The 13,661-nt window shown below is 41.0% G+C and overlaps 1 protein-coding gene across 3 annotated transcripts in view; it reads right to left on the bottom strand.

Annotated features, from left to right (window-relative positions):
- Nucleotides 1-695: 695 nt before the first annotated feature.
- The window catches only part of CASP8AP2 (caspase 8 associated protein 2), a 104,091-nt gene continuing 91,125 nt past the window's right edge, over nucleotides 696-13,661 (bottom strand). For all 3 annotated transcript variants that reach the window (XM_073589564.1, XM_073589561.1, XM_073589562.1), the window contains 2 exons: nucleotides 10,546-10,645; nucleotides 696-4,285 (listed from right to left, as the gene is read on the bottom strand). In XM_073589564.1, the coding sequence (XP_073445665.1) occupies nucleotides 4,223-4,285; nucleotides 10,546-10,645 (163 nt within the window). In that variant the 3' untranslated portion in view covers nucleotides 696-4,222. The remainder of the gene's footprint in view (nucleotides 4,286-10,545; nucleotides 10,646-13,661) is intronic.

Genomic DNA, 13,661 nt, shown 5'->3' on the forward strand with positions numbered 1-13,661 from the left:
CATTACAGAGATGTAAATCATCTGATTTACATAATTGTCAGTTGGCTTTCAAGCCTATACAGCTTGGAGTAGGACAACATATATAAAAAGGATGATGTGATCAAAATACTCATTTGTCTAATAATTCTGCACCCAGTGTATGATTATATATTAATACTGTGGGTCTATAGTGACACCTACTGGAGTTGTGTTGCACCAGCACTTTATCAACATTCATATTATTCTAGTCAAACTACGCATTTTATACGTTATACAGATCCTTTATACACTTGTATGCATATGTCTCAGTATTCTGATATATTATTCAACATTTAGCCTTTTGCTCCATTTTTAATATACGGTATATTTTTCTCTTTTTCAAGTACATTGACGTTTATCTCTTGTTGTCACCTGATGTAATTTAATAAACTATTACTGCTTTTTTTCGCATTGTGTATGGGCTTTATGGTTGGCAACTCTTTTTCCCCAGTGCATTTCCGACTGTCCATGTATTTCACTCACGTCCAGTTTCTTGGTTGAAGGGTTATTACTCTCACTTGATTATCTACTTCATTAGTACATGGGCACTCTGCACCAAGAACATTCCTTTGTTTTCATTTTTCACAGATAGTGGAGCTATATAAACTTCAACATAAAAAGTATAATTATAACCTCACACTAATGTGAAGAAAAAAAAACAGACAATGAATTCAGACAAAGGTCCAAACATTGTTTTTATACATATCTTTAAATAAATGTACAGTTTTATACAAAATACATGGCTTCATTCTTTACATACAAAAATTTGGATCTGTACAAGGATTTACATTAATGAACTAAAGTAAAATGTATATTTATAACATCAGGAACTCAAATGAAGGCATATTACAGAAGAAAAATAGAAAATCTAGTTACAAATGAAAACATTACAAATTCTGTACATCGAGAGCACTGGAGCAACTTGCTCTCATTTTAGCGAACACTTTATTTTATAAAAGGATTGGCGCATTGCTCAGATAACCAAATAGAATTATAACATGTAAAAGGCAGAGTGTTACGGTGATACACAAAACACCTAACATGAACACATGGAATTAGGACTCGGGATATTAGTAACACTGGCTTAAAATAGGCTTTTTGGAATAAAACTTAAAAGATAAATTGGTTGATAAAAAAAATCTGCTCATTGAGCAATGCTTGTGTTTTTACAATATAATGTATTTAGCAATTACTGCACTTAAAAGGAATCGGTCAAAGTCTTTGCTACACAATCTGAGCAGCATGATATGGGGTAGAGAGCCCAATTCCAGCGAGGTGTCACTTTACTGGGATGCTTACTGTAATTTTTAGAAAATCAGTTTCATCTGCTGCAGATCTAGCAGTTCTCTGAATGTGGAGTTATGTATAACCCCGCCCACAAACCAATTGGCTGCTTTCTGTGTGCACTGTGCATAGGCAGAAAGCTGCCAATCAGTGCTGGATGCAATTATACAGAACACATGAATATTGAGGACTACATGGCAGCAGGTTTATTAGTCTTCTAGTGACCCTCTTCTGCAGATATAACAGTGATTTTATGAAAATACAGAAACCAGCACAGCAAGTGACATCGCTGGAATCAGGGTCTCTGTACAGAAGCATCTTGGGTCTTTGAAATTTTAAGATTTTCACCTGCCAGCACCTTACAGCTTCTGATTGATCACGGAGGTTTGTTTCTGTAGAATCTAGGCTTATGCCAGTGAGCGCCATTTATTCTGACTAGAAATGTGTTATATAAAATGTTGTCCAGGATTAGAAAAAGATAGTAAGTTTCAAGACCAGACACCGCCCATGGACCAGAGATGCTTGTTCTAAGACAACCCCTACTTGTTACCCAAAACCAGTGTTGGAGTAAAAGATTATCAACAATATTGTCAGTCTTTATTCAAAGTGTCAGTGTGAGCATGGCTTTCCGGGGAAAATAGGCAGGCACCAATGAATGCACTTGGGATGCACATTTATCCCTACAAATGCACTCTCGATATTCAGAGGTTAAAGATTATTATATGCACATGTCTTCTCCTGGGAAAAGGTTTTTGTTTTTTTTTTCCTTTGAGAAAATACAACTGTTGAGACACTGCTTGATAATCTCCGACTATTAGCCTTACATAAAATTCAGTGGAGACATCTTCTTGAAAAAAAAAAAATCTTCAGAGTGAACTTTCTGCTATGCTGACAGTACATTAGCTTATACAGAGACTGCCCAAGAGATCTTTTTTCCATAACCTTCTCCAAACTGTATGAGCACATCACTGTCCCTACTAGTCTCTGATAAAGTATTCTGTAATCTGACCCCAGTCAGCAAGAATAGCGCCCACCACTCCGGTTCTAGATATGGTGTGTATGTAATATAACTACTTAAAAAAATGGCTAGTAGCCCCTTGTTAACACTGGTAGGTTAGATGGTCCTCACCTTTAAAAGTATCATACAAGGCACCATCGGCTTTTTCTTCACTTGCAGTAGATAAAGGTGAAACAGGCTTTTATAGTGTTTTATGGCTCCAGGAATGTATCCTCATAGGCTGTTTGGAGTAGTCATTTTTGTAAATTGTAATTCTTTAATCCAACATGCCTGCGCTTACAAACCATCTACCCATGTCAACAACCACGGCAATATGTACTGCACGACAGGTTTTCATATTGCAGTCTTCCCTTATGTAAAAAGTCTTATTGGAATACGTAAAATACAATAAACTTCCAAAGTTTCTTATTGATGTTAAACAAACAGAAGACCATTTTGGCTGCCTTCACTGTAGTTAGTTACTTGCAAGTCTCATGCTGGTAGAGTTTTCCCTAAAACTTACAAGTAATCGGTCAGCAGGGTTTCGCTCCCCAAACTATGTTTATGCACATGTAGCTCTTTAATAGACAAGACCAGCAATAAGGGACCCGTCACACATAGCGACTCGCCAGCAATCCTGACAACGATATCAACGTGTCAGGATTGCTGGCGAGTCGCTACATGATCGCTGGTGAGATGTCAGTTAGCTTCACCAGCGATCAGCACCAGCGACGCCGAACGCGCGGCATCGCTGTGTACTTTAGTTACCAGCACGCTGATGCAGGGAGCTGGTAACTAAGGTACACAAAGGGCGTGCGTCACTTAGAAACCCGATGTGTACCTTGGTTACCAGCTCCCTGCATCAGCGCGCTGGTAACTAAGGTACACTTCAGATTTCTAGGCACAGCGTGTGCCCTTAGAAACCCAATGTGTACCTTAGTTACAAACTCCTGCTCGCTGGTCTCCCGCCTGTCACACGCAGCGATGCGTGTTGACCAGCGGGAGACCAGCAACCCCAAAAATGTCCAGGGCTTTCCATCAACGATCAGCGATACCGGCAGGGGGGCCAGTCGCTGATCGCTGTCACACACAGCGATCTTGCAGGTGAGATCGCTGTTGCGTCACAAAACTAGTGACTCAGCAACGATCTCGCTAGCGAGATCGCTATGTGTGACGGGGCCCTAACTTTATACGGCCAGTCTGCTCCTAGATTACATATCAGTATAAATGCTGATTTTTCAGTAAATGAGGTTCAGGAGCTATTTGTAGATTTGAAGCCTTGTCACTCCAGCTCTATTCCCTGCACAGTGCTACCTCGAGCTGGAGTGACAGACGCTTCAAATCTGCAACCTCATTTGAATATCAATGTAAATGCTCATTTCTCAGTAACTGAGGAACCGACAGGCCATGTAAAGTTACTGTCGGAATTGTCTCTGAAAGAGCTACATGCACATATACAGCTTACTGACAAAATTTCCTTTAAAAAGCATTGTTCAATGAAAGTTCAAGTGTGTTTTTATAAATTATTTTGAGGTTTCAGAAAACATTTCTAACTCTAAGGATGACCCAAACCACCCCCCCACCCCTTACCAATGCAAAAAATATTTCAAAATGGGAGAACGGCGTAACAGATTAATGTTAATGATTAAGTTGCCAATTATTAGTTGGAAATATTGTAAGTAAGGAACAATATACAACTTAAACAAATTAACATATTTTACACTCCTAGACACAAGAAGAATGAATGTTGAAAAGAGGTTGATGTTCTCCACAGAACTTGTCTGATTGACCTTCGAGACGTTGCTATAATAAATATCTCATTATATTTACACAAATCAGGTATTGATGCCGATCATCTAACTGTAATACTATCTTTCTGCAAGACAATGGAAATAGACAGTATATTACACAATAAATCCATTTTCAGCTGCTTGAATTTCTGCTCTTCTTAAACAACTTCATTAACTGACGGAATCGCTCTTCCACCTAAAAATATCAAAATAACTTTAGTTATACTGTATTGTGTAGCGAAAAACTATGTGTTGCTTAATGCTCCAGTCACTATCTTCAGTATTAGAGATATGCGCACTTCTAATGCAGAATCAGCCAAGTAAGCCATTTACAGGACACAACAGTTTAAGAATTGCAATAAAGTGATCGATTAAAAGTGGATGTCTACTAGTTTTAGTCAAATAATGGCGATGTGCTGTACCAGTCACGACCAATATACAGTTGACGGAGTTGTGCGGCTTCAGAAATGGTTATATTTGGCCACCCATGACAGTGGGGCTGTCAAGTGTTGCACCCCCAATGATCAGGATTGGATATCAATATAGAAAGTAGTGGACAACCTCTTCAACTCCTTAGGTCATGTGGCCACGATCTGCAACTAGCAGAGCTTTGGAAGCAGCGCATGTTTGCTGCGTCCAATGCGCTACCGTCTATTGAGTGCAGGTAAATCTGCATGTGTTCACACTGAACCATACGGATTTACCACATTCAATACAGTCTATCGATGGCAGTTTCTGTTGCGGAGACTAGTGCATTGAAATACGCACCACATATCAGTGTCCACAAGTGACTGTGCATGCATACTAGACTTCTAGAAATCCCATCCACTATGCGGTTATAGCTGGCCGCTGCGGGTTTGACGCTGCATAAATACGCAGCAGTTCCTGTTCGTGGGCAGGCAGCCTTAGGAGTACTTCACACTAAGCGAAATCGCTGATGCGTCACCGATTTTGTGACGCATCAGCAATCTCGCTGTGTGTGGCACGCAGCAGCGACCTGCCCCCCCCCCCGCTGGCTATCGCTGATCGTTGGTCTCCCGCTGGCCAGCATTCATCGTTGCATGTAGCAGCGGGAGACCAACGATCAGCGAGCTCCCAGCGCTGTAAGCAAGACGCTGGGAGCTGGTAACCAGGGTAAATAGCGGGTAACTAAGGGATGTACACGCTTAGTTCCCAGCTTATTTACCCTGGTTACCAGCGTCCTCGCTGGTCCTGTTCGCTGGCGAGTCTGCCTGTTTGAGAGCTCACCAGCCATCCTGACCAGGTCGTATCGTTGTCGGCATCGCTGGTGCGTGGTTTAGTGTAATAGGACCCTTAAAGGGAATCTGTCACCCCTTTTTTGAGATATCATATAATGATATCATTCAATTGTGTGTCACATAAGGATTCTCATAGTACTTCTGCTTCCCCCTGACCCCGCACCTTTCATGCACAAATACCTTGTTTATATCGGTTCAGATGTATGTAAAGCACGGTCCGGTCGGATGGGCGGGGCTTATTGAACTGCTCCCCCCCTCCCTGTCTTGCTCTACACAAGAAATGCATAGAGTAAGACAGGGAGGGGGGAGCAGTTGAATAAGCCCCACCCAGCGGACCAAACAACAGCAGCAGTTTACATACATCTGAACCGATATAAAAAAGGTATTTATGCATGAAAGGTGCGGGGTCAGGGGGAAGCAAAAGTACTAAGAGAATCCTTATGTGACACACAATTGAATGATATCATTATATGATATCTCAAAAAAGGGGTGACAAATTCCCTTTAAGGACAGAGTGATTTTTTCTTCTTCCTTCCCAATCTTCCAAGAGCCAAAACTTTTTTTAGTTTACCAATGACAAGTTCTTGTATTTCTGTTGGACTAGTAGTACTTTTGAATGACACCATGTTATCATACGGTGTACTTGAAAAATGGAAAAAAAAACATTCCAAGTGTAGTGAAATTGCGGAAAAAAACATGCAATTCTACGGTTGCTTTGGAATTTGTTTGGTGATCATTCTCAGTAAAAATGACCTGAAAATACAATTGCCCAGTTCAATATGATCAAGACTATATATATATATATATATATATATATATATATATATATATATATATATATATATATATATATATATATTTTTTTTTTATCTTGATAAAGGCTCTGCATGAGCCGAAACATCGACAACCATGTGGGCCTGAAATAAACCCACATTTTTTACTCTTTGAAAAGGAGTGCTGCCTTCAGTTTTTTCATATGTGAATTTTGACTTTTGGGATAATTGCTTGGGAGGCCAGTGCCCCTGAAGATTTTGGATTGTGCTGTTCCATTTTCTCTTGATATATATATTTATATAATTAATTAATTAAATAAATGTGGGCAATTAGCAGGGCCAGGACATCATGGCAACCTATTTGCTCCCTGCTGGACTGCTTCGCTTAAATGCTTCTGTCAGTAATTGGTGGGTACGGTGATCGCTGCTGTTTAGAGTCGTCTCTACTTCTGAGCCAGCGCCAAAGACTCTGACATTTCATGACAATTATATCCATCATGAGGTGTTAAGGATTTAAAAAAGGTTGGCTGGGACTTAAAGGGGTTTTTCTACAAACAGAAGTTTATTTTATTCACTAGAGCCACAATTGGATGAAATTAAAACAAATGTCCCTGTGCGGAGATAATCTTATAAATATGTCCCTACTGTGTAATGGCTGTGTCTCACCGTACATGAACATGGTCTGATCATACCACAGCTCCTAGGCAGGGGAGGATACAAAAGAGTATACAGACATGGCAGGGAAATGTTTTACCTCACAAAGAATCACCTTTGATCCCTCACTGTCCTGTCTGTATACTCTCTTGCTTTCTCCCCTGCCCAGGAGATGTAGTATGATGAGACCATGTTTCTGCTCGGTGAGACACAGCATTACACAGGGGCACATTTATAAGATTATCACAGGAGCATTTTTTTAATCACTTCCTATTGTGGAACTTATTTTCATTCCAGATCTATTGAATAAAATTAACTTTTATTAGTGGGGAAACCTCTTTAATGGTAATGTAAGGGCTGCTATGTTCAACCCCATATATGGCTTGCAACCACCAACCAACCGATCACAGCAGATGATAGCTGATTAATGCGTGTGATCAGACCCCATCGACCTGATAACAATTACACCAAGCTTTGGATAGATAAGCAATAGGCAAGTCCAAAACAACCCATTTAAAAGCTGTTCCTCGCAGACTTTTATAACATATCCTTTGGATCAGGTGCACCAGTATGGAGTTAGCTCTGGCGTTTGAGCCAAAAACTAAAAACACATTTTAGTATAGCCACGTCAGTAGAATATTTAAAATTATTACACGATTTACGCTGTACGGCTGAATAAAAAGCTATTACAAAAAGTGGTATGATATGTAAATGGTACAAATAAATAATTTGCAATGAATACGCTCCCACAGCACAAATTGATGGCATCAAGTTATGGTTTGGAAAATGGCAATGAAAACCAAATTTAATCTATTTTAATCTAAGTAACAGACATTTTCAAGACATTTTATTGGCACAGAAAACAAATCCTATATAAAAGTTTGGTATTTCTACAACACTGAAAACAAAATTGACCGGTAATTATTACTAAAAAAAAAAAAACAAAAAAAACCAAACAAGGCCTCATGCTTAGCATATATTTATATGTGGCAGATTTGTTGACGAAATTTCGTCAATTCTCACCAAAAATGAAAGATATTATGCTCCAAAAAACAAACAAAAAAAAGGGTCAAACAATATATGAAATGTAGGTTTAACCCCTTAACGACCGCCGATACGCCTTTTAACGGCGGTAATTAAGGGTACTAAAACCACAGCGCCGTTAATTCACGGCGCTGTGATTTAAGTGAATAGCGCCCCCCAGTGTCGGATTTTCTCCGGGGTCTCGGCTGCCAGGGGTAGCCGAGACCCCAGAACATGAATCGGTCGGTTTTTACCGACACACGCTTTTGCGATCGCCGTTATTAACCCTATAACGGCGACCGCAAAAAAAAAAAAAAAAAAAAGGCCGCGATTTTACATTTAATTTCTCTCTCCTCTGATGTGATCGCACATCAGAGGAGAGAGAAATAGGGTCCCCGATCCCCCCCGGTACCTCTCCGTGGCCCTCCGTCCCCTCCCGGTGGTCCCACGTCCCGCCGGCATCCTCCGATGGGCGCCGCCATCTTGAAAATGGCGGGCGCATGCGCAGTGCGCCCGCTGGGAATCTGCCAGCTCCGGCTGGCAGATTCCATTCATTATTTTGATCACTATGATAAACGATCATAGTGATCAAAATAAAAAAAATAGTACATAACCCCCCCCGTTTATCACTCCCTTATATAGGCCAATATAATGAAATAAAGAAAATATTTTTTTTTTCAGTTTTCCATTAGGGTTAGGGTAGGGTTGGGCTAGGGTTAGGGTAGGGTTAGGGCTAGGGTTAGGATTAGGGTTGGGCTAGGGTTAGGTTTGTGCTAGGGCTAGGGTTAGGGCTCGGGTTAGGGTTAGGGCTCGGGTCACGACTAGGGTTAGAATTAGTGTTAGGGCGAACTAGAATTAGGGTTAGAATTAGGATTAGGGTTGGGATTAGGGTTAGGGGTGTGTTGGGGTTAGGGTTGGAGCAAGAATTGAGGGGTTTCCACTATTTGCCAACTTTGGGGGGTCTAAAAATTGGGGTCTAAAAAAATCACTTTTGTGGAAATAAAAAAAGACTTTATTTTCACGGCTCTGAGTTTATAAACTTTTGTGAAGCGCTTGGGGGTTCAAAGTGCTCACCACACATCTAGATAAGTTCCTTAGGGGGTCTAATTTCCAAAATGGGGTCACTTGTGGGGTGTTTCCACTGTTTAGGCCCATCAGGGGCTCTGCAAGCGCAACATGATGCCCGCAGACCATTCCATCAAAGTCTGCATTCCAAAATGGCATTCCTTCCCTTCCGAGCTCTCCCATGCGCCCAAACAGTGGTTCCCCCCACATATGGGGTATCGGCGTACTCAGGACAAATCGCATAACAACTGTGCGGGTATGATTTCTCCTGTTACCCTTGTAAAAATAAAAATTTGGGGGCGAAAAGATCATATTTGTGGAAAAAAAATGCATTTTTTATTTTCACGGCTCTACGTTATAAACTTCTGTGAAGCACTTGAAGGTTTAAAGTGCTCACCACACATCTAGATAAGTTCCTTAATGGGTCTAGTTTCCAAAATGGGGTCACTTGTTGGAGGTTTCAACTGTTTAGGCACATTAAGGGCTCTCCGAACGCAACATGGCATCCGATCTCAATTCCAGCCAATTCTGCGTTGAAAAAGACAAACGGTGCTCCATCCCTTGCGAGCTCTGCCGTGTGCTGAAAAAGTGGTTTACCCCCACATATAGGGTATCGGCGTATTCAGGAGAAATTGTACAACAAATTTTGTGGTTGATTTTCTCTTTTAACACTTATGAAAATAAAAAAAATTGGTTCTGAAGTAAATTTTTTGCAAAAAAAAGTTAAATGTTAATTTTTTCCTTCCACATTGCTTTAGTTCCTGTGAAGCACTTAAAGGGTTAATAAACTTCTTGAATGTGGTTTTGAGCACCTTGAGGGGTCTAGTGTTTAGAATGGTGCCAATTTTGGGTATTTTCTGTCATGTACACCCCTCAAAATGACTTTAAATATGATGTGGTCCCTAAAAAAAATGGTTTTGTAAATTTTGTTGTAAAAATGAGAAATCGCTGGTCAACTTTTAACCCTTATAACTTCCTAACAAAAAAAATTTTGCTTCCAAAATTGTGCTGATGTAAAGTAGACATGTGGGAAATGTTATTTATTAAGAAATTTGTGTGACATATCTCTCTGATTTGAGGGCATAAAAATTTAAAGTTTTAAAATTGCAAAATTTTCGCCATATTTCCGTTTTTTTCATAAATAAACACAAGACTTATCGAAGAAATTTTACCACTAACATGAAGTACAATATGTCACGAAAAAACAATCTTAGAATCAGCGGGATCCATTAAAGCGTTCCAGAGTTATAACCTCATAAAGGGACAGTGGTCAGAATTGTAAAAATTGGCCTGGTCATTAAGCTGCAAACTGGCTCTGTCGCTAAGGGGTTAAGATAGTCAAAAACAGTATTTGACCTAATAAGTTGTAAAATAAAAACTGAGAAAAAAGTAGTTGTAAAAGAAGTATAAAAAAAGAACATGCAGGTTTGACCCAAGAAATAAAACATTGGTAATGGATCTCATCTAACTAATCTGGAGAAACAATGACAGCCTAATAAGAACAGAACTGGTTGGTACGGAGCTGTTAAAATGACATGTCTATACTTATATTAGTGGTTATATCTGCTCCTATCTCATCTGGGGTAAAGACTGCTGCTCAGTTTGTCCCCAATATTTTACACTAACACTATATACTCATATAAAGAGTCTCATTGACAAGTCAGCCTGAAGTTAATACACACCTGATGTGGATATTTATTCATAGTAGAAGATAGGAAGACAAATGTCTTTTTAGTTGGAGCAAGCTTTTGACACTCTAGGAGAATCGCACGGTCTTCATCTCTGGAATAAATAAATACATGACTAAAATGGATATGAATCAGTGTGGAACATGCACTTTGAAGAGTTAAAAAATAATCTATTTCCAGGAGTCAGGTATCACCAGCGAAGTCAGTATGCTGTGGCCACCGGCTGGTATCCCAGTCTGTCTTTTTGATTTGGAGGCCCAGCACAGCGTTATCGTTGTTGTAACATAACTGGGGATACCAGCATGTAGGAAGGAGGTGGTCTACAGGGCTCCCATCTGATGGCCACGGAATACAGACATGGCCTCTGAACCAGGGTTCTGCGAATCAGTTTGAACAGTTGTACAATGCAAAAATCTGCACAACTACATTCTACTGACCACTTCATAGTAAACTATGCCAATTACCTTAATGAAATACCACACATGAAAATTCACCTCATGGGTCAAGCTACATACATTACAGGTCAATGTACATAGATAAATATTTTGGATTAAATTTGTTAGTTTCAGACTACAACTTGAATAGAACCACTATTTAAGGTAATAATCTAATCACTTTGCCAATATACTGAAATTAAAACGGATTTTTTGTACTCACCGTAAAATCCTTTTCTCCGGGCCACTCATTGAGGGACATAGGACCACGGGTGTCATGCTGCTGCCACTAGGAGGCTGACAATAAGACATAAAAAGACTAGCTCCTCCTCTGCAGTATACGCCACACACACTGGCTCCAGTCAAACCAGGTCTATGACAAAGCAGTAGGAAAAAAAAACAAAAAAACAATACCACCATATTAGAGTATACCAACATCAAACCAAAGAACATACAAAAGCCGTTAGGCCAACAGGGTGGGTGCTGTGTCCCCCAATGAGTGACTTGGAGAAAAGGATTTTACGGTGAGTACACAAAAATCCCTGTTTCTCCTTCACCTCATTGGGGGACAAAGGACCATGGGATGTCCTAAAGCAGTCCCTGGGTGGGAAACTGACAGGACAGACTAAACCTTACGTACAAGCTGCTTAGAGATGCGTTACCGCCGCCTGCAAGCATCGTCTTCCAAGGCTCACATCTGCTGAGGCCCAAGAGTGAATGTTGTAGTGCTTCGAGAAGGTGTGCAGACTGGACCAAGTCGCAGCCTTCCAAACCTGTTCCGCCTACGCCTGGTGTCGAATGGCCCAGGAGGCCCCCACTGAATGAGTGGAGTGTGCCTTAATCTGCTGGGATTGGCTTGTTTCTAACACGTCACCAATTAGCCCCAAATGAAGCGAACCAAAAAATATATGTAATAAAATCACACAATTTTATTTGGTACAAAAAAAATAGAATAAAAGACTACATATCCATATCCTCATAACATACCCCAAGGGGGCAAATGCACAGACCAAGAACAAAAGGGGAATAAAAAATATTTTCTTATTATGATAGATACATAAGTAAATTGTTAATGTAATATACATAAATACAATGTATTTAAATGTACTCCATAATATTTCAATTTCCCCACACCACCACTGAAACAATCTCCTACAGCAATATCCCTTTAAAGCAGTATTGTAAGGGGTTAACAAATCAAAATCTTATAAAGCGCCAGCGCCTCATAAACCCAAACCGGTCTATTAATAAACACCCCATAAACAATTATTGCCAAATTCTAATAGCAATGTAGCTTTAAATAGCTTAGCCAGAATGTGTGTAATGATCCATGCTGGATTGTGACAGATAAAAGCATATGTAACCTTTTTTTTTTTTACTTTGAGCTGTTTGCTCAAAGTTAGTTTTGCCCCCAGTGGCCATTAGGGTCATTACACAGTGGTGTCTTTAGTTCTAGTTTGCCCCCGGTGGTGGCTAGCGTTATTACACGGGAATCACTAACTGGTATGATTGCTCTGGCTTACCTATAAAGGAGTGTCAAGTGGTCTCACTCACTGTTGGTGATATTGGGCATTTCCAACCATCCTTTGTGAAGGAAGGAGCTAGAGAAGAGTTCCTTGCAGCTTACTCAGAGTCCTGGTGTGGAAGGAGCTACAGAGTGGAGTTCCTTGCAGCTCTGACAAAGCCTTGGAGAAGTAACAGCTATTCAGGAGGAAAGCTGTACTGAGGTGCTGGACTCTGTTGCTGGGAGCAATAGCAACAGAGCAAAGCTAAGTGGTGTTACCCCTGTTTGTATCTTTCCTTTTGTGGGTTTCAAGTGCAGTGGTGGGATTAGTTTCTGCACCGTCCATTTCACTAGAAAGGGATAGGTGCAGGGCAAGCTAGGGTTTTTAGGTATCCTGCTCGGCGCCAGGTGCGGAACCTGCATAGGGACTGTCAGGAGTGTAGAGACACTGACTCAGGGGAGTGCAGGAGGTCTCCACGTCCCCGTTCCCTATCGCAGGGCCCTCCATTGTATCGGTTTCCCTGGTGTTTCCCTTAATTCTGTAAATTTGCCCTGTGGGAGGCGGTGTATCCAGATACACGTGTAATACTGAAATTCGCCTGCTGGAGGCGGTGTATCCGGCTGCACGTTACTTTAATTCGCCCTGCTGGAGGCGGTGTAGCCAGGGTCACGTGTGTCATAGAAATTCGCCCTACTGGAGGCGGGTGTGTCCAGTCACACGTGACCATCACAATGTGGTGGTGATTGTGGTCCAGTGCAGAGACCCCCCGTACCCCGACGCGCGTTTCATCCTCTTGCTTCTTCCGGGGGCGTGCCCAAGTCAAATTAGGGACTCTTTTTATATATAAATAGGGCCAATCAATCGGCTGAGTCTACCGTCATGTGACCATACAGGGAAATATCCAAAGTGATTTCCGGGAGTGCGCAGTGCGATGTCCGACGCCACAGGAAAAAAAATCTAAGTCCTCATGAGATATCGCGGCGCATGTGCCCGTCTAAACACCCCGAGACAATAACACTACTTCCTGACATGCGCAAAATGAACCGCACGCTAAAATATATACAGATCATTACATCAGTGCTGTAGGAAGTACACGGAGTGAAAGTAGATAGCGCATGCGCTATCTCAGAGCAGAAACCTATTCATCATGAACTGCATAGGCTATAATAAT

The sequence above is a fragment of the Dendrobates tinctorius genome, unplaced genomic scaffold (assembly GCF_039654945.1).
Source record: "Dendrobates tinctorius isolate UK_male_01 unplaced genomic scaffold, ASM3965494v1 ptg000111l, whole genome shotgun sequence".
Lineage (NCBI taxonomy): Eukaryota > Metazoa > Chordata > Amphibia > Anura > Dendrobatidae > Dendrobates > Dendrobates tinctorius.